At 53.9% G+C, this 22,984-nt stretch overlaps 1 protein-coding gene across 8 annotated transcripts in view; it reads left to right on the forward strand.

Annotated features, from left to right (window-relative positions):
- The window catches only part of ntng1a (netrin g1a), a 62,954-nt gene that overhangs the window by 36,076 nt on the left and 3,894 nt on the right, over positions 1 to 22,984 (forward strand). For 7 of the 8 annotated variants that reach the window (XM_069939450.1, XM_069939448.1, XM_069939447.1 and 4 more), the window contains 5 exons: positions 4,860 to 5,503; positions 8,700 to 8,872; positions 14,576 to 14,602; positions 17,978 to 18,145; positions 22,362 to 22,496. In XM_069939450.1, the coding sequence (XP_069795551.1) occupies positions 4,860 to 5,503; positions 8,700 to 8,872; positions 14,576 to 14,602; positions 17,978 to 18,145; positions 22,362 to 22,496 (1,147 nt within the window). The remainder of the gene's footprint in view (positions 1 to 4,859; positions 5,504 to 8,699; positions 8,873 to 14,575; positions 14,603 to 17,977; positions 18,146 to 22,361; positions 22,497 to 22,984) is intronic. The other variant, XM_069939451.1, reaches the window with a different exon arrangement.

The following is a 22,984-nucleotide window of genomic DNA, read 5'->3' on the forward strand; positions in this document are numbered from 1 at the left end:
TCGGAGTGAGGGTCAGGCTGAAGGGTCAAAGTGAGGGGTCAGTGTGGGAGTGAGGGTCAGTGTGAGAGTGAGGGGTCACTGCAGGAGTGAGAGTTGGAGTGAGAGGTCGGTGCGGGAGTGAGGGGTCATTGCTGGAGTGAGGATCGGAGTAAGAGGTCAGTGCGGGAGTGAGGGGTCGGTGTGGGAGCGAACCTCAGAATGGGGTCAGTGTGGGAGTGAGGGTCGGAGTGAGGGGTCAGTGCGGGAGTGAGGGTTGGAGTGAGGGGTCAGTGCGGGAGTGAGGGATCAGTGTGGGAGTGAGGGTCGGAGTGAGGATCAGTGCAGGAGTGAGGGTCAGAGTGGGGTCGGTGTGGGAGTGAGGGTCGGAGTGTGGGGTCAGTGCAGGAGTGAGGGGTCAGTGCAGGAGTGAGGGTCGAAGTGAGGGGTCAGTGTGAGAGTGAGGGGTCAGTGCGGGAGTGAGAGTTGGAGTGAGGGGTCAGTGCAGGAGTGAGAGTTGGAGTGAGGGGTCAGTGTGGGAATGAGGGGTCAGTGCAGGAGTGAGGGTCAGAGTGGGGTCGGTGTGGGAGTGAGGGGTCAGTGTGGAGTGAGGGTCGGAGTGAGGAGTCAGTGCAGGGGTGAGGGGTTGGTGTGGGGGTGAGGGGTCAGTGTAGGAGTGAAGGTCAGGGTGAAGGGTCAAAGTGAGGGGTCAGTGTGGGAGTGAAGGTCAGTGGGGTCGGTGTGGGATTGAGGGTCGGAGTGAGGGGTCAGTGCGGGGGTGAGGGTCAGAGTAAGGGGTCGGTGTGGGACTGAGGGGTCAGTGCGGGAGTGAGGGTTGGAGAGAGGGGTCGGTATGAGAGTGAGGGTTGGAGTGAAGGGTCAGTGCGGGAGTGAGGGGTCAGTGCGGGAGTGAGGGTTGGAGTGAGGGGTCAGTGTGGGGGTGAGGGGTCGGTGTGGGGGTGAGGGTCGGAGTGAGGGGTCAGTGTGGGACTGAGGGGTCAGTGCGGGAGTGAGGGTCAGAGTGAGGTGTCGGTGTGAGAGTGAGGGTCGGAGTGAAGGGTCAGTGCAGGAGTGAGGAGTCGGTGCAGGAGTGAGGGTCAGAGTGAGGGGTCAGTGCGGGAGTGAGGGGTCAGTGTGGGAGTGAGGCTCAGAGAGGGGTCAGTGTGAGAGTGAGGGTCAGAGTGAAGGGTCAGTGCAGGAGTGAGGGGTCGGTGCAGGAGTGAGGGTCAGAGTGAGGGGTCAGTGGGGGGGGTGAGGGTCAGAGCGAGGGGTCGGTGCGGGAGTGAGGGGTCAGCGTGGGAGTGAGGGGTTGGTGCGGGAGTTCTGGAATTTTCTTCCTTGGAGGTTTAAATTTTTTAATATTTAGACATACAGCCCTGTGAAAGGCCAATTCGGTCCTACGAGTCTGTGCCTCAGAATGTACACCCTATTAACCGACATCCTGACACGTTTTTGAAGGTAGGAGTGATGCCCCATCAATGACTCAATTGAGTGAAGTTGAGCAAAACTGACAGGCTTTTATTCACAACAGAATGAAGGCACATCCCTGCTGCTCAACTGTCCCGAACTGAGGAGGGGGCGGAGGGACAGTCACCTTTATTCAGGAGCCTATGGGAGGGGCCACAGGTACAATCGGCCAATGGACAGATAAATATATTTCATTTATTTGGCTTGGCTTCGCGGATGAAGATTTATGGAGGGGTTATGTCCACGTTAGCTGCAGGCTCGTTGGTGGCTGACAAGTCCGATGCGGGACAGGCAGACACGGTTGCAGGGGAAAATTGGTTGGTTGGGGTTGGGTTTTGGGTTTTTCCTCCTTTGTCTTTTGTCAGTGAGGTGGGCTCTGCTGTCTTCTTCAAAGGAGGTTGCTGCCCGCCGAACTGTGAGGCGCCAAGATGCGCGGTTTGAGGCGATATCAGCCCACTGGCGGTGGTCAATGTGGCAGGCACCAAGAGATTTCTTTAGGCAGTCCTTGTACCTCTTCTTTGGTGCACCTCTGTCTCGGTGGCCAGTGGAGAGCTCACCATATAACACGATCTTGGGAAGGCGATGGTCCTCCATCCTGGAGACGTGACCTACCCAGCGCAGTTGGATCTTCAACAGCGTGGATTCGATGCTGTCGGCCTCTGCCATCTCGAGTACTTCGATGTATACATACAGAGGTTAACCACAGGGAGGAAACAGGAGCCCCTGAAAAAAACCCAGGCAGACACAGGGAGAACGTACAAACTCCTCACAGACAGTGTGGAATTCGATCCCAGGTCCAAAAGCGGTCCAGATCGCTGGCGCTGTAAAGGCGTTGCACTAACCACTACACCAACTGTGTCCCCCACCCCTTCCCCCTCTTCTGGAACCCCAGTCTCTGAGTTCCATGAGAACTGAGGTTGAAGGATTTCCAGAATGAAGGGATCAGGGAATATGGTAATGGGATGGGTGGAATATTGACCATGAGACGATGGGCAGAGGAGGATCAAGGAGGTGATTTGACCTTCTGCTCCTCATTCTTTTTGTCTGGAGAGAATTGTTTTTGCATCAGATTGGAGAAAGCCAGGAGCCCGTCCATCATTGGGAACCAACCTCTGTCCCAGTTAGGAGGAGAACACGACTGGCCACTGTCCCCGACTCTGCAGTTTATTAATCATCCTACTAAATATTTCAGTGATGTGAAGCTATTTATAGACAGACAGCATACATCGTTCTTCAACAGGCCAGTGATGGAATTACCCAGCTGTCTAACAGCCCACATAGAGTGTGGGGCAGTGGAGCATGCAGGGTTTTATTCAGATTTATCCCTGACAAAATGAGAGAGTGTAGATCTACCTTGATATCAGGAGTGTGAACAGGGAGGTTCACTCTATGTCCCACCACGGGAGTGTATGAAGGGACGGTGTGGAGGGAGCTTCACTCTGTGTCCCACCACGGGAGTGTGTGAAGGGACGGTGTGGAGGGAGCTTCACTCTGTGTCCCACCACGGGAGTGTGTGATGGGACGGTGTGGAGGGAGCTTCACTCTGTGTCTGACCCTGGGAGTGTGTGAAGGGACGGTGTGGAGGGAGCTTCACTCTGGGTCTGACCCTGGGAATGTGTGATAGGACGGTGCGGAGGGAGCTTCACTCTATGTCCCACCACGGGAGTGTGTGAAGGGATGGTGTGGAGGGAGCTTCACTCTGTGTCTGACCCTGGGAGTGTGTGATGGGACAGTGCGGAGGGAGCTTCACTCTATGTCCCACCACGGGAGTATATGAAGGGACAGTGTGGAGGGAGCTTCACTCTGTGTCCCACCACGGGAGTGTGTGATGGGACGGTGTGGAGGGAGCTTCACTCTGTGTCTGACCCTGGGAGTGTGTGATGGGACGGTGTGGAGAGAGCTTCACTCTGTGTCTGACCCTGGGAGTGTGTGATGGGACGGTGTGGAGGGAGCTTCACTCTATGTCCCACCACAGGAGTGTGTGAAGGGACGGTGTGGAGGGAGCTTCCCTCTGTGTCTGACCCTGGGAGTGTGTGAAGGGACGGTGTGGAGGGAGCTTCATTCTATGTCTGACCCTGGGAGAGTGTGATGGGACGGTGTGGAGGGATCTTCACTCTATGTCCCACCCCGGGTGTGTGTGATGGGACGGTATGGAGGGAGCTTCATTCTCTGTCTGACCCTGGGAGTGTGTGAAGGGACGGTGTGGAGGGAGATTCACTCTATGTCTGACCCTGGGAGTGTGTGATGGGACGTGCGGAGGGAGCTTCACTCTATGTCCCACCACGGGAGTGTGTGAAGGGACGGTGTGGAGGGACCTTCACTATGTGTCTGACACTGGGAGTGTGTGATGGGACGGTGCGGAGGGAGCTTCACTCTGTGTCTGACCCTGGGAGTGTGTGATGGGATGGTGCGGAGGGAGCTTCACTCTATGTCGCACCACGGGAATGTGTGAAGGGACGGTGTGGAGGGAGCTTCACTCTGTGTCTGACCCTGGGAGTGTGTGATGGGATGGTGCGGAGGGAGCTTCACTCTATGTCGCACCACGGGAATGTGTGAAGGGACGGTGCGGAGGGAGCTTCACTCTGTGTCTGACCCTGGGAGTGTGTGATGGGACGGTGTGGAGGGAGCTTCACTCTGTGTCTGACCCTAGGAGTGTGTGAAGGCACGGTGTGGAGGGAGCTTCACTCTGTGTCTGACCCCGGGAGTGTGTGATGGGACGGTGCGGAGGGAGCTTCACTCTGTGTCTGACCCTGGGAGTGTGTGATGGGACGGTGTGGAGGGAGCTTCACTCTGTGTCTGACCCTAGGAGTGTGTGAAGGCACGGTGTGGAGGGAGCTTCACTCTGTGTCTGACCCCGGGAGTGTGTGATGGGACGGTGCGGAGGGAGCTTCACTCTGTGTCTGACCCTGGGAGTGTGTGAAGGGACGGTGAGGAGAGAGCTTCACTCTGTGTCTGACCCTGGGAGTGTGTGATGGGTCGGTGTGGAGGGAGCTTCACTCTGTGTCTGACCCTGGGAGTGTGTGATGGGACGGTGCGGAGGGAGCTTCACTCTGTGTCTAACCCTGGGAGTGTGTGATGGGATGGTGAGGAGAGAGCTTCACTCTGTGTCTGACCCTGGGAGTGTGTGATGGGACGGTGTGGAGGGAGCTTCACTCTGTGTCTGACCCTAGGAGTGTGTGAAGGCACGGTGCGGAGGGAGTGTGTGATGGGATGGTGTGGCGGGATAGTGTGATTGGACAGTGTGGAGGGAGAGTGTGATGGGACGGCGTGGTGGGAGCTTCACTCTGTGTCTGACCCCAGGAGCGAGTGATGGGACATTGTGGAAGGAGAGGGTGATGGGATGGTGTGAAGGGAGTGTGTGATGGGATGATTCGGAGGGAGCTTCACTTTGACACGTGTTTCCTTGCTGTTGACAGGAGAACCCATACATGTGCAACAATGAGTGTGATGCCCACACCCCTGAGCTGGCCCACCCTCCCGAGCTGATGCTGGATGATGAGGGGCGCATCCCCAACACCTTCTGGCAAAGTATCTCCTGGAAAAGTTTTCCCAGACCTTTGCTGGTCAACATCACCCTATCCTGGGGCAAGAGCATTGAGCTGACTGAAGACATTGTCATCACCTTTGAGTCAGGCCGCCCTGAGCAGATGGTCCTGGAGAAATCCCTGGACCACGGGCGGACGTGGCAACCCTACCAGTTCTATGCTGCCGATTGCCTCAACTCCTTCGGGATGGAACCGCGGAAGGCACGGGAGCTGACACCAGCCTCGGTGCTGGACATCATCTGTACAGAGGAGTACTCCAGGGGTTATGTATGGAAACTGGACAAGATGGTGCGGTTTGAGATTCAAGAACGTTTTGCCCTGTTCGGTGGGCCACGCCTGCGGGATATGGCTTCGCTCTATGGCCAATTGGACACAACCAAGGAACTGAGGGACTTCTTCACACTGACCGACCTGCGGCTCAGACTACTGCGCCCCGCAACTGGAGCTACCAGTGTCAACCAGCAAAAACTCTCCAAGTACTTCTATGCCATCTCCAACCTAGATATTCGTGGCCGGTGAGAAATGTTCACCTTCCCAACTGCTACAGCTGGGGCACCTGGTCAGGGTAACATGTATCCATGGGGGTAACAGATGAAGGCATGGGGTCAGAGCAGCACCTGGGCTCAAGGTTAGGGTAACATCTGGTGACATGTGGTCAAGGTAATGTCTAATGTTCGAGGTCAGAACAGTGGGTGTATTGGCATCTGGGTACTAGCTCAGGCCAACAACTTGTGCACTGGGACAAGGTTACATCTGATGACACATCTGGTGACACAACATCTAGGGCACTGAGTTGAACAGTATTTGAGGCAATGAATTGGGGAGCTATGTCATCTTCCCAAAGTCCTAATGTTTGACTGGGAAGCACCCGAAAGGTCAGAGAAATAAGCAGGTGTGAAGTGAGACTCTATCCTGTCACTCTCATCACTGCTGAGCTCAGTCCCCTCATAGTTCAGAGGTCAAGGGTTGGTGAGGCCCCAGGGCTGGGTGAGGTCGATCCCTTGATGCTGTAGGAAATAGTTGGGGCCCTGACTGAGATTATTGCATCTTCATCCACCACAGGCTAGGTGCCAGAAAGCTGGAAGGCAGCTGATTTAGTTCCTGTATGTAAGAAGGACAGCAGCAATAAGCTGATGAGACTTACATCGGTGGGAGGGAGGGAAATATTGGTGCGCAGGATTCATGTACATTGAAACCAGCAGAGGTTGATCAGAGGTAGTTTCGTTTGGGGAAATCCTGTCTCTCCAGTGGAGTTTTTTTGTAGAGGTAACTCGGGAGGTTGATGGGGGAGGATGGCCACAGGTGGATATATGACACGCTTTCCTTCGGAGGTTGGCTCATTAAATATAGAGTTGGGAAAGAATGTGACAACTCTGTGAACACTGGAATGGAATGTTGTCTGTTGTTCTGGTCCACACCCTACAGGAAAGATTCACAGTGCTGCCCCCTGTCCCCCCACCCCAATCACTTCTCAGCTTTTCCCTCCAGTCTTCCTATCCCTGGCCACCTCTGCCTCTGCCCTCCCCCCCCCACTTGCTTTTTGCTCATTCCTTGATGATGGGCCCAGGCCCGAAACTTTGGTTATGTATTTTTGCTCCTGAGGGAAGCTGCAGGACCTGCTTTGGGCTAGAGAGAGGGCAGATGAGACTCACAGCAACATTGCCTAATTGGAGGTTTGGTTAAATTGAGAGATTGGAGTGAGGGAAAGCCGATAGCAGTCTATAAAATTATAAAGGTAGAATCATTTCCCCGATAGGGACATCAAAATGAGGAGAGCACAGGTTAAAGGTGGGGGAGGAGATGAAAGGGGATGTCAGGATTAGTGTGTTTTACACTGAGTGAGGTTCATATCTGCTAGACAAGGCCGTGGAATCAGGACACAGTCACTGTACAGAGGTATTTAGACAGACCCTTCAAGAGACAAGGCAAGACCTGAACAGAACACTGCAGCACCCTTCAGCCCTCAATGTTGTGCCAACCATATTCTGACCAAAAATACTAAACCCTCCCTACTCCGTAACCCTCTATTTTTCTTCCATCCATGTGCCTGTCTAGGAGTCTCTTAAATGCCCCTAATGTTCCAGCCTCCACCACCATCCCTGGCAAGGCATTCCAGGCCCCCACAACTCTCTGTGTGAGAAACGTTCCCCTGACGTCTCCCCTAAACTTCCCTCCCTTCACTTTGTACTCGCGTCCTCTGGTGTTTGCTGTTCCTGCCCTGGGAAAAAGGCACTGGCCGTCCACCCTATCTATTTATCACCTTATGTAGACCTCTATCAAGTCTCCTGCCATCCTTCTTCACTCCAGAGAAAAAAGTCTCAGCTATCGAACCTTGCCTCATAGACTTATTTTCCAATCCAGTGGACAGGCTCCAAGAGCAGATGATGCATAGATGGGTGGGAAAGGATAGAGTGGGCCCCATTGCTGAGCTACATAACTCTATGACTCAGACAGCATTAGGTCGGGGGAGGTTCAGCCCAAGGCTGTGATGTCGGTCCAGTGCCTTCCACTACCCCACCCCTCCCCCGTCTCCCCAGAATCTGCCTGGTATGAACTTTTCTCCAAATCCCTGGACAACATCCTTTGGAATCTGCTTCTCTTTCCAGCAATGGGGCTGACATCCCAGGTCCTCACTACAGGGAGCATTCTCCCCCTTCTTGACCCTTCTGTCCATCCCCTTCACTCCTATTTCCAACCTTATATGACAGAAACCATCTCTACCATGAGTGATTCTGTCTGACACGCAGTCTTCATTCAGCCTGATATTTGAGCTCTCCCGGGCATCCAGCTCCCTCCTCCCTGCCACCCTTCTTCTGCTGCTCTCTTTTACAGAGACTGTTCAGGCTGATGAGGGAACCAGCACCAGGAATCTGTTTCTGCATCAGTTGCTGGGGGTGGGCGCGAGAATATCTACCTTTCTGGGGACAGACATGTGGTGCCCAGAACCAGGACCTTCACCGACCACCTCATCTGCACTGCTCCTTCATGGAGCGTTCAAGGCATCTCCATGCCGTGAGTGGGGAGCCTCCCGGATGAGAGTTCCCGGCGGGTGCCCGCGCGCTGAGCTTGCCACCTGCAGCGCCTGGAACCCAGAGGCATGGATCTGCCATGCCCTGAAGCGGGCCATTTGGCTCAACATGAACACGCCCACCTAACTCCTTCTGTCGGGAGTTGTTCCCAGCTGCTCCAAGTGCCTGCCTCCCTCCATCAACATTCACCACTGCCAGTCCTCTTATTGAATGGCCGACCCCACACTTGGGTCCCTCATCTTGGACCATCCTTATCCTGATCCGACAATGCCTCTTCCCCTTCACTCCCTGGCTCCAATGGGATTACATTTATATAGTGCCTTTTACCGCCACACATCCCAATCCACAGTGGAAAACTAAATCTGTGGCCGAGATACACACGAGGGGCGGGGGTATAGGAGCCAAGCCTGGTCAGAGAGGTGTGAAGGGCAAGGTCTTGGGGTGGGGACCCAGTGACAAGGTTGGGGACATGGGTTAGGGGACCGGGTCCCAGAGTTGGATGGGGGACACTGTATAAGGTGACTGGGTCCCAGGGTTGGACAGGGACACGGGGTAGGGGACAGGGTCCAGGTATGGACAGGGACACGGGGTAGGGGACCATGTCTCGGGATCGGATCCTGGGCAGAGGGCGGGGTCCTGGTTCCCATTTGTCTCGGTTCACTGGTTCCCCTTCTCTCACCAGCTGCAAGTGCAACCTTCATGCCAACAATTGCGTCGTGGAGAAGGGGTATCTGAGCTGCGAGTGTGAACACAACACAACCGGGCCCGACTGTGGCAAGTGCAAAAAGGCATTCCGAGGCCGGCCGTGGAGAGCAGGCTCCTACCTTCCCATCCCCAAAGGCACGGCCAATATCTGTGAGTACTGACTCGTCCAACTGGATCAGGTTCTAGTTCACGTTAACACCGGCAGCTGGGTCCTTCTATGTTCAAGTTGTGCACGTGGTGGGGCTGAGTGAGGGAGGGAGAGGGAGAAGGATGGAGCAGGGACAGAGGGAGTGGGGGAGCTGGGATTGAGTGAGAGACAGGAGAGTACAACTCTGGATCGGGGGAACAAGACAAGGCAGGTGAAGGAAATGTGGTGACTGGGCACACTTTAGATGCCATGATTATAATGCCATTGGTTTCAAGATAACTATGATGAAGGTTCTGGTCTATCCACTTGGATAGGTGGGAGAAAGGCCAATTCTGATGGTATCAGAAAGGATCTGGTAAGTGTGGATTGGGACAGGTTGTTTCCTGGCAAAGGTGTGCTTGGTAGGTGGGGGGCCTTCAAAAGTGAAACTTTGGTACAGAGTTTTTATGTTCCTGTCAGCATTAAAGGAAGACTAACATGTAAGGGGAACCTTGGTGTTCAAGAGATGTCGATGCCCCATTGAAGAAGAAGGAGGTGAAGGTATTGGCATCAAGGAACAAATGAGGTTCTTGAGGTGTTCAAGAAACGTAATTAAGAGCAAAAGGATGGCAAGAGACAAAATTCGTCCTCTATTTGGAACTAAAATGAGATGGGGGAGATTTTATTTTTTAACTTTAGACGTACAACATCCCCTTTCGGCCCACAAGCCCGTGCCCCCCAAATACTCCCAATTATCCTACAATTATCCTACAAATCCCATATGTTTTTGAAGGGTGGGATGAAACCGGTTCACCCAGAAGAAACACGTACAGATACGGGGAAATCGTACAAACTCCTTACAAACAGCGCTGGATTTGAACCCAGGTCCTGATCGCTGGCGCTATAACAGCGTTGCACTAACTGCTACATCAACCATGGTGCCCTCCTGCATTTACTTGGGAGACAGCATTGAGTCTATGGGAATGAGGCAAACACCAGTTATTTCTTTCTTCAGTGGTGGGCGGCTGTAGGAGAAGATCCCGAGAGACAGGATTTACAAGCATTTGGAGAGGTACCATCTGATTGGGGAGAGGCAGCATTGGCTTCGTCAGGGGAAGGTCATGTCTCACGATCCTGATTGAATTTGAATTCATGAGGATGTAACAAAGCACACTGATGAAGGTAGAGCGGTGGATGTGGAGTATATGCGTTTGATAAGATTCCCCATGCTAGGCTTATTCAGAAAGTAAAAATATTCAAGATTTAATTTATTATCATAGTAAATAAAATGATGTCCTATTACATGAAATTCCTTTTATCTGACAGGAATTGGCTAAGCGCCTCTTACAGTCAGACTTACAGTCAGAGAGAGAGAAGCAAAAGGGACACCCCCAGAGTCACTGAGTGTCTGTGGATTTACCTCCAGAACTCTGCAGCCCCCGCAGCCACACAGACTCCAGTCCAAACCATTGGCAACCCGAGCTCCAGAACCGAATCTCCGACACAGTTAGGAACCCTTCAGCATCCTCGTCACCTCCTCACATCCTGGCTCTGATACCTGGTATCCCCTCCAGCCAGTTCGAGCCAGTCTCCAGCAGCCCACAGCTTCCACGGGTTCCTCGCCTAGAGTTGCCAGCAGCCCACCACATGCATTCACCCCTCAGCTACAGAGCCCCTCACTGGTCCGCCGCTGTGGTCACCGTCCCCGTGGGTCGTCTCCTCTGCTTCTCCCTCTCATACAGGGGGTGATGTTCCCATCCTCCTGATGCCCTTCTCCATTCCTCTGCTTCCCCAAAGTCTGCAGCCCCTCGTGGACTGCTGATTAATAGGCATCGCGGGATTTCAACTAAAACCCCCATCGGCTCCCTCAACGGGCCATTCAAAGCCCATGTGGAGCCAACGGCAGTCGACTGTGTGGCTGGACCCATGGGAGCACCGCATCTCCGCTCCCTCGCTCCCCCTTTGTCCGCACCAGCAATAGCATTGCCACTACAGCAGCTCTGTAGAAGGAAGCGTGGAATCAAAGGAGGCCTTGCTTTGTGGATACAGAATTAGTGCTCAGAGAGGGCAGAGGGTGGATGTAGATGGTTCGTATTCTGCATGGAGGTCGGTGACCAGTGGTGGTCTGCGGGGATCTGTTCTGGGATCCCCTCCTCTTTGTGATTTTTATAAATGACCCGGATGAGGAAGTGGGTGACTTAGTAAGTTTGTGGATGACACAAAGTTTGGTGGTGTTGTGGATGGTCTGGAGGGGGCCAGAGGTCACAAAGGAACATTGATTGAATGCTGAGCTGGGACGAGAAGTGGCAGATGAAGTTTAGCCCAGAGAAGTGTGAAGTGGTTCATTTTGGTGGGTCAAACCTGAAGACAGAATGCAATGTTAATGGGAGGACTCTGAGCCATGTGAATGGATTGAGAGATCTTGGGGTCCGTGTCCAAAGGACACTCAAAGCTGCTGCACAGGTTGGTCGTGTTAGTCTTCATTAACCGTGGGATCGAGTTCAAGAACCAGGAGGTAATGTTACAGCTGTCCACGTGGAATATTGTGTTCACTTCTGGTCACCTCACTACCGGAAGGATGAGGATGCAGTAGAGAGGCTGCAGTGAAATTTGAACAGGATGCTACCTGGATTGGAGAGCGTGCCTTATGAGAATAGGTTCAGTGAAGTTGTTTTTTTCTCCTTAGAACGATGGAGGATGAGGGGTGACCAGATAGAAATGTATAAGATGATGAGAGACATTGATCGTGTGGACGGTCAGAGGATGTTTCCCAGGGCACAGTTTTAAGGTGCTTGGGAGTAAGTACGGGGGGGGGGGGGGGTGGGGGAGGAATGTAAGTCGTAGGCTTTTCAAAACAAAGAGTACTGGGTGCACGGAATGCACTGCCAACAATGGTGGTTGAGGTAAGGTATAATGCGATCTTTGAAGACGATTAGATAGGAACATGGAACTGAGAAAAGTGGAAGGTTTTGCAGTAGGGAAATTCTTGGCAGTTTTTAAAATAGGTTATTGGGTCTGCACAGCACTATAGGCTGAAGGGCCTCAACTGGTTTGTAGATTTTTATGTTCTATGATTTGGAGTGTCGGAGAATAAAGGAAGATTTGATAGAGGTGTACAAAATTGGGAGGGATACAGGCCACGTAAAAGCTAGGAGGCTTTTCTACTGAGTCAAGTAAGGCAAGAACTAGAGGACCTGGGTTAAGAGTGAAAGGTGAACTTTGGAGGGGGACTTCTTCACGCAGAGTGTGGTGAGAGTGTGGAACGAGCTGCCAGTAGAAGCAGGTGTTAGGTGCAAATTGATATGGTGGAGAAATTTGACTGGGTACATGGATGGGAGTGGTAGAGAGGGCCATGGTCTGGATGCAGGTTGATGGGACTGGGGGAATAAATAGTTTGACAGGGATTAGATGGGTCGAAGGGCCTATTTCTGAGTTTTATTATATCATGGGTCAATGAATGGGGAAACAAAAAGGGAGTGAGGCAGAGATGAGAGTGAGCGACTCCAGAGAAGGGGTGTCAAGGTGAAAGGGAGGGAAAAGGTGTTAATGGGAGTGAGAGTGAGATGTGGGGTGGGAGTGGGGGGATGTGGGTGAGGGTGTGGGGGAGGGTGGGGATGTGTGGAGGCTGGGGTATGGGGGAGGCTGGGGATGTAGGGAAGGTGGGGTGTGGGGGAGGGAGGATGTGAGGGTGAAGTGGGGGAAGGGGAGATTGGAATGTGGGGGGAAGGGGAGAGTGGAATGTGGGGGGAAGGGGAGAGTGGGATGTGGGGGAAGGGGAGGGTGGGGTGTGGGGGAGGGTGGGATGTGAGGGAGGATGTGGGGAGGGGAAATGGGGGAAGGAGGATGTGGGGGAGGGTAAGGGGGAGGGTGTGTGGGAGGGGAGGATGTGGGGAGGGCAAGGATGTGGGGGAGGAGGAGGATGTGGGGTGAGAGGATGTGGGGGAGGGTGGATGTGGGGAGGGAGGTGGGGGAAGGAGGATGTGGGGGGAGGGTAAGGGGGTGGGAGTGTGGGAGGGGGGATGTGGGGAGGGCAAAGATGTGGGGGAGGAGGAGGATGTGGGGTGAGAGGATGTGGGGGAGGGTGGATGTGGGGAGGGAGGTGGGGGAAGGAGGATGTGGGGGGGAGGGTAAGGGGGTGGGAGTGTGGGAGGGTAGGATGTGGGGAGGTCAAGGATGTGGGGGAGGAGGAGGGTGTGGGGTGAGAGGATGTGGGGGAGGGTGGATGTGGGGAGGGAGGTGGGGGAAGGAGGATGTGGGGGGGAGGGTAAGGGTGTGGGTGTGTGGGAGGGGAGGATGTGGGGTGGGCAAGGATGTGGGGGAGGAGGAGGGTGTGGGGTGAGAGGATGTGGGGGAGGGTGGGATTGGGAGGGAGGTGGGGGAAGGAGGATGTGGGGGGGAGGGTAAGGGGGTGGGTGTGTAGGAGGGTAGGATGTGGGGAGGGCAAGGATGTGGGGGAGGAGGAGGGTGTGGGGTGAGAGGATGTGGGGGAGGGTGGAATTGGGAGGGAGGTGGGGGAAGGAGGATGTGGGGGGGAGGGTAAGGGGGTGGGAGTGTGGGAGGGGAGGATGTGGGGAGGGCAAGGATGTGGGGGAGGAGGAGGGTGTGGGGTGAGAGGATGTGGGGGAGGGTGGGATTGGGATGGAGGTGGGGGAAGGAGGATGTGGGGGGGAGGGTAAGGGGGTGGGAGTGTGGAAGGGGAGGATGTGGGGAGGGCAAGGATGTGTGGGAGGAGGAGGGTGTGGGGTGAGAGGATGTGGGGGAGAGAGGTTGTGGGGATGTGGGGGAGGGAGGATGTGGGAGTGATGTGGGGGAGGGTGGGATGTGGGGAGGGAGGTGGGGGAAGGAGGATGTGGGGGGAGGGTAAGGGGGTGGGTGTGTGGGAGGGGAGGATGTGGGGAGGGCAAGGTTGTGTGGGAGGAGGAGGGTGTGGGGTGAGAGGATGTGGGGGAGAGAGGATGTGGGGATGTGGGGGAGGGAGGATGTGGGAGTGATGTGGGGGAGGGTGGGATGTGGGGAGGGAGGGATGTGGGGAGGGAGGGATGTGGGGAGGGAGGTGGGGGAAAGAAGAAGTGGGGGGAGGGTAAGGGGAGGGTGTGTGGGAGGGGAGGATGTGGGGAGGGCAAGGATGTGAGGGAGGAGGAGGGTGTGGGGAGAGGATGTGGGGGAGGATGGGATGTGGGGAGGGAGAATGTGGGGAAAGGAGGAGGAGGGTTTGGGGGAAGGAGGATGTGGTGGAGGGTGAGGGGGCGGGTAGGATATGGGGGAGGAAGAGGAGGAGGGTGAAGGGGTGGGATGTGGGGGAGGAGGAAGGTGTGGGGAGGGAAGATGTGGGGAAGGCTAAAGCGAAGAATGAGGGTGTGGTGAAGGTGTATGGAAGGGTGTGTGGGAATACCCAGCACTAGGCTTTCAGGAAGATCTCAGGACAGAAGGGACAGTGAGAGGTCCCCACCCTGTGGTGAGAACTATTGGAAGGGGTGGGGTGAGTGTTGAGGATCCATGACCTCCTGGATGAAGTCAGTGAGTGACCTGTGGTAACAGACTAGATTTACACTCCTTTTGTGAGGAGCCGGCGTCCCTGGGCTTGGTCCAGCTGGGGTCAGGGCATCTCCCAGGAGCTGGTTAAGGGGCCAGGGCTGCTCCAACTGCCCAGCTAAGTTAGTATGTTAGAGCAGCAACCACTGGCATCCACATCATCTCACTCCACTTGTTTCCATTCTCTCCCCCAGGCCTCCCGGACACCGCCACAAGTAGCCGTAAGTAGGACCCAGACTCTGAACTGAGCTCTTTGTATCAGGGACAAATCAATCTCAATTCTGTGCTGACGGTGAAGCTGATCGGTCGGTATGAGCTGGCTGTGAACAATTGGGTGTGAGCCAGGGGTGAGTGTGAACAGCTGGGCGTGACCAGGGTCTGAGTGTGAACAGTTGGTCGTGAACAATTCCAAGTTTGAACAGCGGGTGTGACCAGGGACTGAGTGTGAACAGTTGGTCATTAACAGTTCCAAGTGTGAACAGCGGGTGTGACCAGGGACTGAGTGTGAACAGTTGGTCATTAACAGTTCCAAGTGTGAACAGCGGGTGTGACCAGGGACTGAGTGTGAACAGTTGGTCATTAACAGTTCCAAGTGTGAACAGCGGGTGTGAGCGATAAGGAGTGATAGTGGTCTATGTGGGCAGCTTTGCATGGATAGCGTTGAAGTGTGTGATGTAGATGTGAGAAGGACCTGTGCCCACTGAGTGTGAACAGCTATGGGCAATGTCTGTGTGAGCATGTCTGAGTGTGAGAAGGTGGGTGTGAAGTCCAAGAGTGACCAGAATGGGTGTCTGAGCAGATGAGTGTGAGCAGGGTCTGAGTGTACACATGTTCCATGAGAGTGGGTGGGTGTCAGCAGGAGCCATGTGAGAGGGTCCCAGTGTGAGCAGAAAAACACAGATGCTGGAGGAACTCAGCAGGTCAAACAGCGTCCAGAGGAGGTAATGAAATATAACCAGCGTATCGAGTCTGAGCCCTTCGTCAGGGTCCTAAACATCACATGTCTTTACCTCGTGTGGACACTGCGAGTCCAGCTGAGATCCTCCAACAATCCTGTTTCAATGACACAAACTTTTGTATTTCATTCCATGTAACTGGAGCAGGGTCCGAGTGTGAACAGGGTCTGTGTCTGAGCAGGGACTGAGTGTGAGCATGGTTTGTGTGAGCAGGGTCCATGTGTGAGCAGGGTGAGTGTGAACAGGGTCTGAGTGTGAGCAGGGTCCAAGTGTGAGCAGGGTCTGAGTGTAAGTAGGGTATGTGTGTGAGCAGGGTCCGAGTGTGAGCAGGGTCCATGTGTGAGCAGGGTCCATGTGTGAGCAGGGTCTGAGTGTGAGCAGGGTCTGTGTGAGCAGGGTTCCAGTGTAAGTAGGGTCCGAGTGTGAGCAGGGTCCGAGTGTGAACAGGGTCCATGTGAGAGCAGGGTCCATGTGTGAGCAGGGTCCGTGAGAGCAGGATCTGAGTGTGAGCAGGGTTCAGTGTAAGTAGGGTCCGAATGTGAGCAGGGTCCGAGTGTGAACAGGGTCCATGTAAGCAGGGTCCGTGTGAACAGGGTCTGAGTGTAAGCAGCGTCTGTGTGTGAGCAGGGTCTGAGTGTGAGCAAGGTCAATGTGAGCAGGGTCCATGTGTGAGCAGGGTCCATGTGTGAGCAGGGTCCATGTGTGAGCAGGGTCCATGTGTGAGCAGGGTCCGAGTGTGAGCAGGGTCCGAGTGTGAGCAGGGTCCGAGTGTGAGCAGGGTCCGAGTGTGAGCAGGGTCCGAGTGTGAGCAGGGTCCGAGTGTGAGCAGGGTCCCAGTGTGAGCAGGGTCCCAGTGTGAGCAGGGTTCCAGTGTGAGCAGGGTTCCAGTGTGAGCAGGGTCCGAGTGTGAGCAGGGTCCATGTTTAAGTAGGGTCTGAGTGTGAGCAGGTATGGAATCTGTTCCCAGTGGGCCTAGACAAGCACGGTGTGTGGCAGCTGGGAACGCGGTGAGAGCTATATGCAGACCACTGTCTGACCTCAGCATGGGTCCGATCCACCTGTTCCCTCTGACCTGACCCAGTGGGATCTGGTCTCAGCCCATTCTCATGGGTACAGGATTGGAAAGGAAGGGGGTTGCTCTGGCCTTGGGTCTCTGGGGTTTGCATCAACTTGTTCCCGTTGATTTAACCCTTTGCATGCTGTCTGTCATCCATCCCATCATCACACTGAAGTCCCAAACCTGAATCACACTGACCAGGAGTAGAGATCATCACTCCTCATACACATTGACCATGACTCTAACTCCCACCCTGACCAGGAGTGACTGTAACTCCCACCCTGACCAGGAGTGACTGTAACTCCCACCCTGACCAGGAGTGACCCTAACTCCCCCATACCAGGAGTGACCATAACTCCCACCATGACCAGGAGTGACTGTAACTCCCACCCTGACCAGGAGTGACCCTAACTCCCCCATACCAGGAGTGACCATAACTCCCACCATGACCAGGAGTGACTGTAACTCCCACCCTGACCAGGAGTGACCCTAACTCCCCCATACCAGGAGTGACCATAACTCCCACCATGACCAGGGGTGACTGTAACTCCCACCCTGACCAGGAGTGACCCTAACTCCTTCTACTGACCAAGAGTGACCATAACTTCCCCCAAACCAGGAGTGACCATAAGTCCCACCCTGATCAGGAGTGACTGTAACTCCTACCCTGACCAGGAGTGACCCTAACTCCCTCTACTGACCAGGAGTGACTGTAATTTCCCCCAAACCAGAAGTGACCATAACTCCCACCGTAACCAGGAGTGACCATAACTTCCCCCAAACCAGGAATGACCGTAAGTCCCACCCTGACCAGGAGTGACCATAACTTCCTCTAGACTGGGTGTGACCATAACTTCCACCCTGACCAGGAGTGACCGTAACTTCCTTCAGACCAGGAGTGACCGTAACTCCCACCCTGACCAGGAGTGACCATAACTTGCCCCAAACTGGGAGTGACCGTAACTCCCACCATGACCAGGAGTGACCGTAACTTCCTCCATACTAGGAGTGACCTTGACTTCCACCCTGCCCAGAGTAGCAGTAACAACTCTCACGGTGTTGAGATGTAAACCATGGGAAAGTCGACTCACTCCACTGAGCTGAGGGGTCATTTCTGATTGCGAACATTGGATTTGGTTCCTTGCACCTCTCTGACACTAGCCCCCCCCCCCCATCACTCCCTGGGATCCCACCTCTCTCCCGTTCCGGCCCAGTGTCCCCTTCACTCTCCAGCCCCACCACTGACCACCATGCTTCAGCCACAGGCCCAGACCTTGTCCCAGCCCGGAAGTAGTGGGTGTTACCAGCTTGAGGCTGCCAGCTCTGGGGAGAGGGGGGGTGGAGGTGAGGGAGATGATAGTGAACTCTGGCAGGGGGGCGAAATCAAGGCCGTATGTCGGTCTTCAGTGGCCGGTCCTGACCATCCAGTGCTTTGTCTGATTCAACGCAAGGCAGCAGAGCCCCCAGCCAAGGCCCCCCCTTCCCATTCCACCCAACCCTCCCACCTCTCATCACTGCAGCATGTGACTCGTCTCAGTCCTGTCTACGCCCCCCCTCTATTCTCTCTGTCCTTTCCTTGCAAGCCTGTCAATGCTTCGGCCACTCGACCCGCTGCAGTTACCTCGAGCTGCTCAACACCGTCATTTGCGTGGGCTGTAAGCACAACACTAGAGGCCGACACTGCCAGCTCTGCCGCCTGGGCTCCCACCGAAACCCCGCGGTGCCGCCGGAGCATCAGCACGTTTGCCTAGGTCAGTTCCCGCTGCACTCTCCGTTCTCGCCGCCTCTCCCCGCCCTTCTGCTTTCAGCTCGGCAGGAGAGGAAGAAACCATACCTTGGAAAGGTTTGATGGAGGTCCCCTTCCCCTGCTCCCCGTTCCTGCTTCAGTTTCGCCCAAGGCAAGAACAGGCCCTTGGCCCACATGTCCATGCTGACCATTGTTCCCACCTACACTAACCCCACTTCCAGCACTGGATCTGCGACGGAGACTCAGATTCTTGTTCAAGGAGAAAGTCTCTGTCCCCTACTGTGGGGGTCGTCTTCATGTCGCCTCTAAACTGTGTAGCCCCCAGCCTAAAGGTCTTCCCTCTATTCTCAGACACATCTACCCAGTCTGTTCCCCTACACGTCAAGTTCTGCAGCATGGAAATAGACGCTTCGCTCAGATCGTCCCTGATGACCAACTTGTCATCCGAGTTAGTCCCATTTGCCTGTGTTTTTAGCACAGATGCCTCTGAACCTTTCTTAGACAAGTATCGTCTGAATGGGTTTTAAACGTTGAATTGTACCCACGTTTAGCACTTCCTCCGGTAGCTCATTCCATTTCCCCACCACTCCCTGTGTAAAAAACATGCCCCTCAAGCCCCCATCACCTTAAACGTAGCGCTCTACTTTCAGACGTCCCTAATCTGGGAAAGGGGTTGTGACCATTCATCATATCCTGGGATAAAATGCTATCAGGTTCCCCGTTCAATCACATTCACTCCAGGACCAAAGCTCAAAGTTTTCCCTTATAACTCAAACCTCCGATCCCAGGAACATCCTTGAGAATCTTTTCTCCAACTTCTCTAATTTAATCACATGCTCCCTATCATCAGGTAACCAGAACTGCACCCAGTAATCCGTGGACTCTCACCACCACCTTGAACAGCTGTAACATTATGTCCCACCTCCTGCCCTGTCCCACAAAGGCAAGTATCCATCACATGAGTTACCACTCTTCATGGAACAATGCACCTGTACCCAGAGTTATCTCTGTCCTCGACATGCTCCAGGGCCCTTATATTTACTGGGCAAGTCCTACCCTGACAAAATGCATCACTTTGTACATGTCTGGATTAAATTCCATCTGCTATTCCTTTACCCACTTTCCTTGTTGACTTCAAGCCATCTTCTGGCATTTTGTCAGGCCCTGGGATTTATCCACCTGTATACACATAAGGACAATGTTTCAGGACATCACATTAGCATTCCTGGCTCATTAGCTTCCACAACCTTTTCTCCATGCTAAATACATTTGAGAAGAATTCATGAAAAGCCTTCCCCATCTGTTGTAGCTTCACCACCATGATCCTGAAGCATGCCTATCTCTCCCTAGTTAGTGTTTTTCCCATCTTGAACTCAGAATATTTTTGGATTCTCCTTTTCTTCCAAGGGGATTAAATACCCGCTTTGCCCTCCTGATTTCCTCTTGGTTTACTCCTCCATTACTTGCACTCCTCAAGTATTTGCTGAGCAGTTGGGCTCAATGTCCCTCATCAGCCTCCTGCCTTCCTTGCCCTACACCCCAACAGACACATGCTGGCCCCATCTCACATTTAAAAGCCCCCACTTTCACCTGAAAACATCTCTCCCCATCAAGTTCCTGTCTCATCCCATCAAAACTTGCCTTGAGACTGACAGTGCATGTGGACTAGTTCTATCCTTTTCAATACCTAGTTCTGTGTTCTAGTTAAAACTAACAGAATTGTGGTCTCTTGTCCCAAAGTGCTCCCCCACTGACACTTCAGTTACTTGCCCTGCTTCCTTTCCCAGGAAATCCACAAACTGAACCATAGAACAGAAACAGGCCCTTTCTAGTCTGCTTGAGAAAACTCCCAAAACATGGAGCAAATCTTGTCCCATAGAATGCCTTTGAGCTATGGGAGTCACAGCCAATCTTTAGGGTCTTTAGGCTCTCAGCAACTCTTGCTCCCAAGGAAAGCAGTCTTGTCTGATCCAGTCTCTCCTCCTAAATTTCCTGCAGTTCTTCAATAAATGCCAAACAGTATTCCTTTATCTAATTCCTTAGTTCATGGTATCTCCCCGTCACATGTCCCCTTGGAGAAGGAACTCTTGCCTGGTCCATCTCATTGACTAGAAAGTCAATGAGATCCTGAAACTGTCTCTGAATTACATCCATCAGACACTGAACTGATTTCACTGTCTACTCCAAATGATTGAGTCAAGGCCCCTCAGCTCACCATCTTCATGATGGGTTTGTAGATGGCATAAGGATTGGTGGAGTTGTGGATAGTGTAGAGAGCTATCAAAGAATGTGGAATACAGATCTGCTGGACAGATAATTAGCAGGTGGAGTTTAATTTGGATGTGTGAGGTGTTCCACTTTGGGAGCTCAAATGTAAGGAGAAAGGATATAATTAATGGCAGGGCTCTCAGGTGCATCGATGTGCAGAGGGATCTGGGGGTCCACCTCCATAGCTCATGGAAAGTGGCCACACTAGTTGATGTATGCTTGGCTTCGTTGGGTGGGGCACTGAGTATAAAAAAATTAAGGAAGTTCACGTTGCAACTATATAAAACATCTTGGACTGCACTTGGAGTATTCTGTCCAAGTATGGTTGCCCCATTACAGGAGGGATGTGGAGGCTTTGGAAAGGGTACAGTAAAGGTTTTTTTTTTCAGGATGTTACCTAGTTTAGAGGGTATGAGTTATTGGGAGAAACTAGACAGATGCTGAAAAGAGATGATTGAAGGGTGTAAAATAATGAAGAGGGTAGACAAATTCTTTTTTTCCCAGCATAGATAAAAATACAGACTTGAGGACATGTTTAAGATGGGGGAGGGAGAGGTTTAAAGGAGATGTGTGGGTAAGAATTTTACACAGAGAGCAGTGGATAGGTGGAACGGGTTGCTAGGGGTAGTGGGGGAAGCAGACACAACAGCAGTGATTAAGAGGCTTCCACAACATGGATATGGAGGGGATGGGGCAGATCTGTTAGGTGCGAGCGGCAGAGTTGTAGTTTGATTTGGGGACCATATTCGAAGGGCTTACGTGTTCCACGTTCTATACTAAATGTTCTGTCCTGATCCCATTTACCTACTGTCACCTTCTCTAAAGGAACTTGAGAACTGCAGGTGCTAGAATAGCAAACACCAGAGGACGTGTGTACAAAGTTTAGCGGAGACCTCAGGGGTAGGTTTTTTTCCACAGCGAGTGGTGGAGACCTGGAATGCTTTGCTGGGGATGGGGTTGGAGGCTGGTACAATGGGGACATGTAAAAAACTATGACAGGCAGATGGATGGAAGGAAAATAGAGGGTTATGGGTGTAAAGGAGGGAAGGTTTAGATCGTTGAGAAGGTTTCTATCGGTCGGCACAACATCGAGTGCCGAAGGGCCTGTGCCGTAATAGCCGATGTTCCATGTAACGTGTCGAGTCGGCACTAAAATGATCAAGAGTATCAGAGACTAAAGAATAAATGACTGCAGGGAGAGGGAAAAGTTGCCTGAATTCCGGAGAAGTGAAGGTGGGAGAGTGAAGAGTCGGGGGGGAGGGGGGGGTGGGGGGGGGGGGGGGGGAAGAAAAGTAATCGCAGGGAAAGGAGAGATGGAAACAGTCGGGAGAGTTTCCTACAATTGGCAAATTGGTCCCACCCCCCCCCCCCCCCCCAATTCCCCCTCCAGTCTCCATGAAAGGTGGCGCCGTGACACGGTCACCCACCATCTCTCTCCATGGACGCTGCCTGATCGGCTGAGACACCCCCCCCCCCCCCCATTGGTTCACTCTCACCTTCTCTGCCTTGTGGGCTCCTGTTAAATCTCTGTGCCACCTCCCCTCAGGCAGTGTTTCCCCTTCCCACGGAGAAAGGTTCCTCTCAGATTCCCCAATGAACTTTCTACCTCACCCTCAATCTGTGCTCCTGGATCGGTCACCCCTTCCCCGTTCACCTTAACCGTTCTCTTCCCCTTGCCCACCGCCTGGCCTGTGTTGTCCGACCCTGTGCCCAGCGCTCGCTCGCCGACTCCTCGCGTCTGAGGAGCGCGTTGCTCGGTCCACTTTCTCGCTACGGCTTAGATGCTCCGAGAGCTGGAGTCTGATCTCCTGCCTTCAGCGTGTGGGGGAGGGTGGAGGTGTTGATCTGTTCTGGCCCAAGCCGGCCCAGCACTGACCGGGCCGCTCCCCCATCACCGAGGCGGTGTCCATATGCTCCTGTGGTCGGCAGTGGGTGTTGTCTTGTCTCTGCAGACTGCCTGTGTCACCCCGATGGTTCGCTGCACCGCGGCTGCAACGACACGGGATTCTGTGACTGTAAAGACGGCGCCACGGGACCCAAGTGTGACAGGTGCCTGCCCGGATATCACTGGCACAGAGGTTGCCGAGGTAAGTCACCGCCACTCTGCCCGGTCTGTGCGTCAGGTTCTCGGAGTGTCATAGGCAGGGTCGGGGACCGGGTAACTTCAGGGCGTTCAATGTGGCCCCTCATCGCTCTCCAGGAGGGACGGGACAGGGGGCAGAATTCTGGAACTCAGAAACAGGGCACCCCACCTTTCTATTCCACATCGCTCGCTGCCCACACAAACGAATCCATTTACTACTGGAGTGCATCATCGTGGGATCATCCTGTGTCTTCCCCCGCCCATGCTATACCTCTGGAATGGACTCTCACCACGCGGAGCCTTGCCCCCACGCGTGTCAGTCCTTCCGCTCTCTCCACGCGTATCTGTCCCCTACTCTCCCCACGCGGGACCGTCCCCCACTCTTCCTACCCGTGTCCGTTCCCCCACGCGAAACAGTTCCCATACTCTCCCCACGCGTGTCTGTCCCCTACTATCCCCACCCGAGACCGTTCCCCACTCTTCCTACCCGTG

This window comes from Narcine bancroftii, chromosome 5, assembly GCF_036971445.1.
Source record: "Narcine bancroftii isolate sNarBan1 chromosome 5, sNarBan1.hap1, whole genome shotgun sequence".
NCBI classification, from domain to species: domain Eukaryota; kingdom Metazoa; phylum Chordata; class Chondrichthyes; order Torpediniformes; family Narcinidae; genus Narcine; species Narcine bancroftii.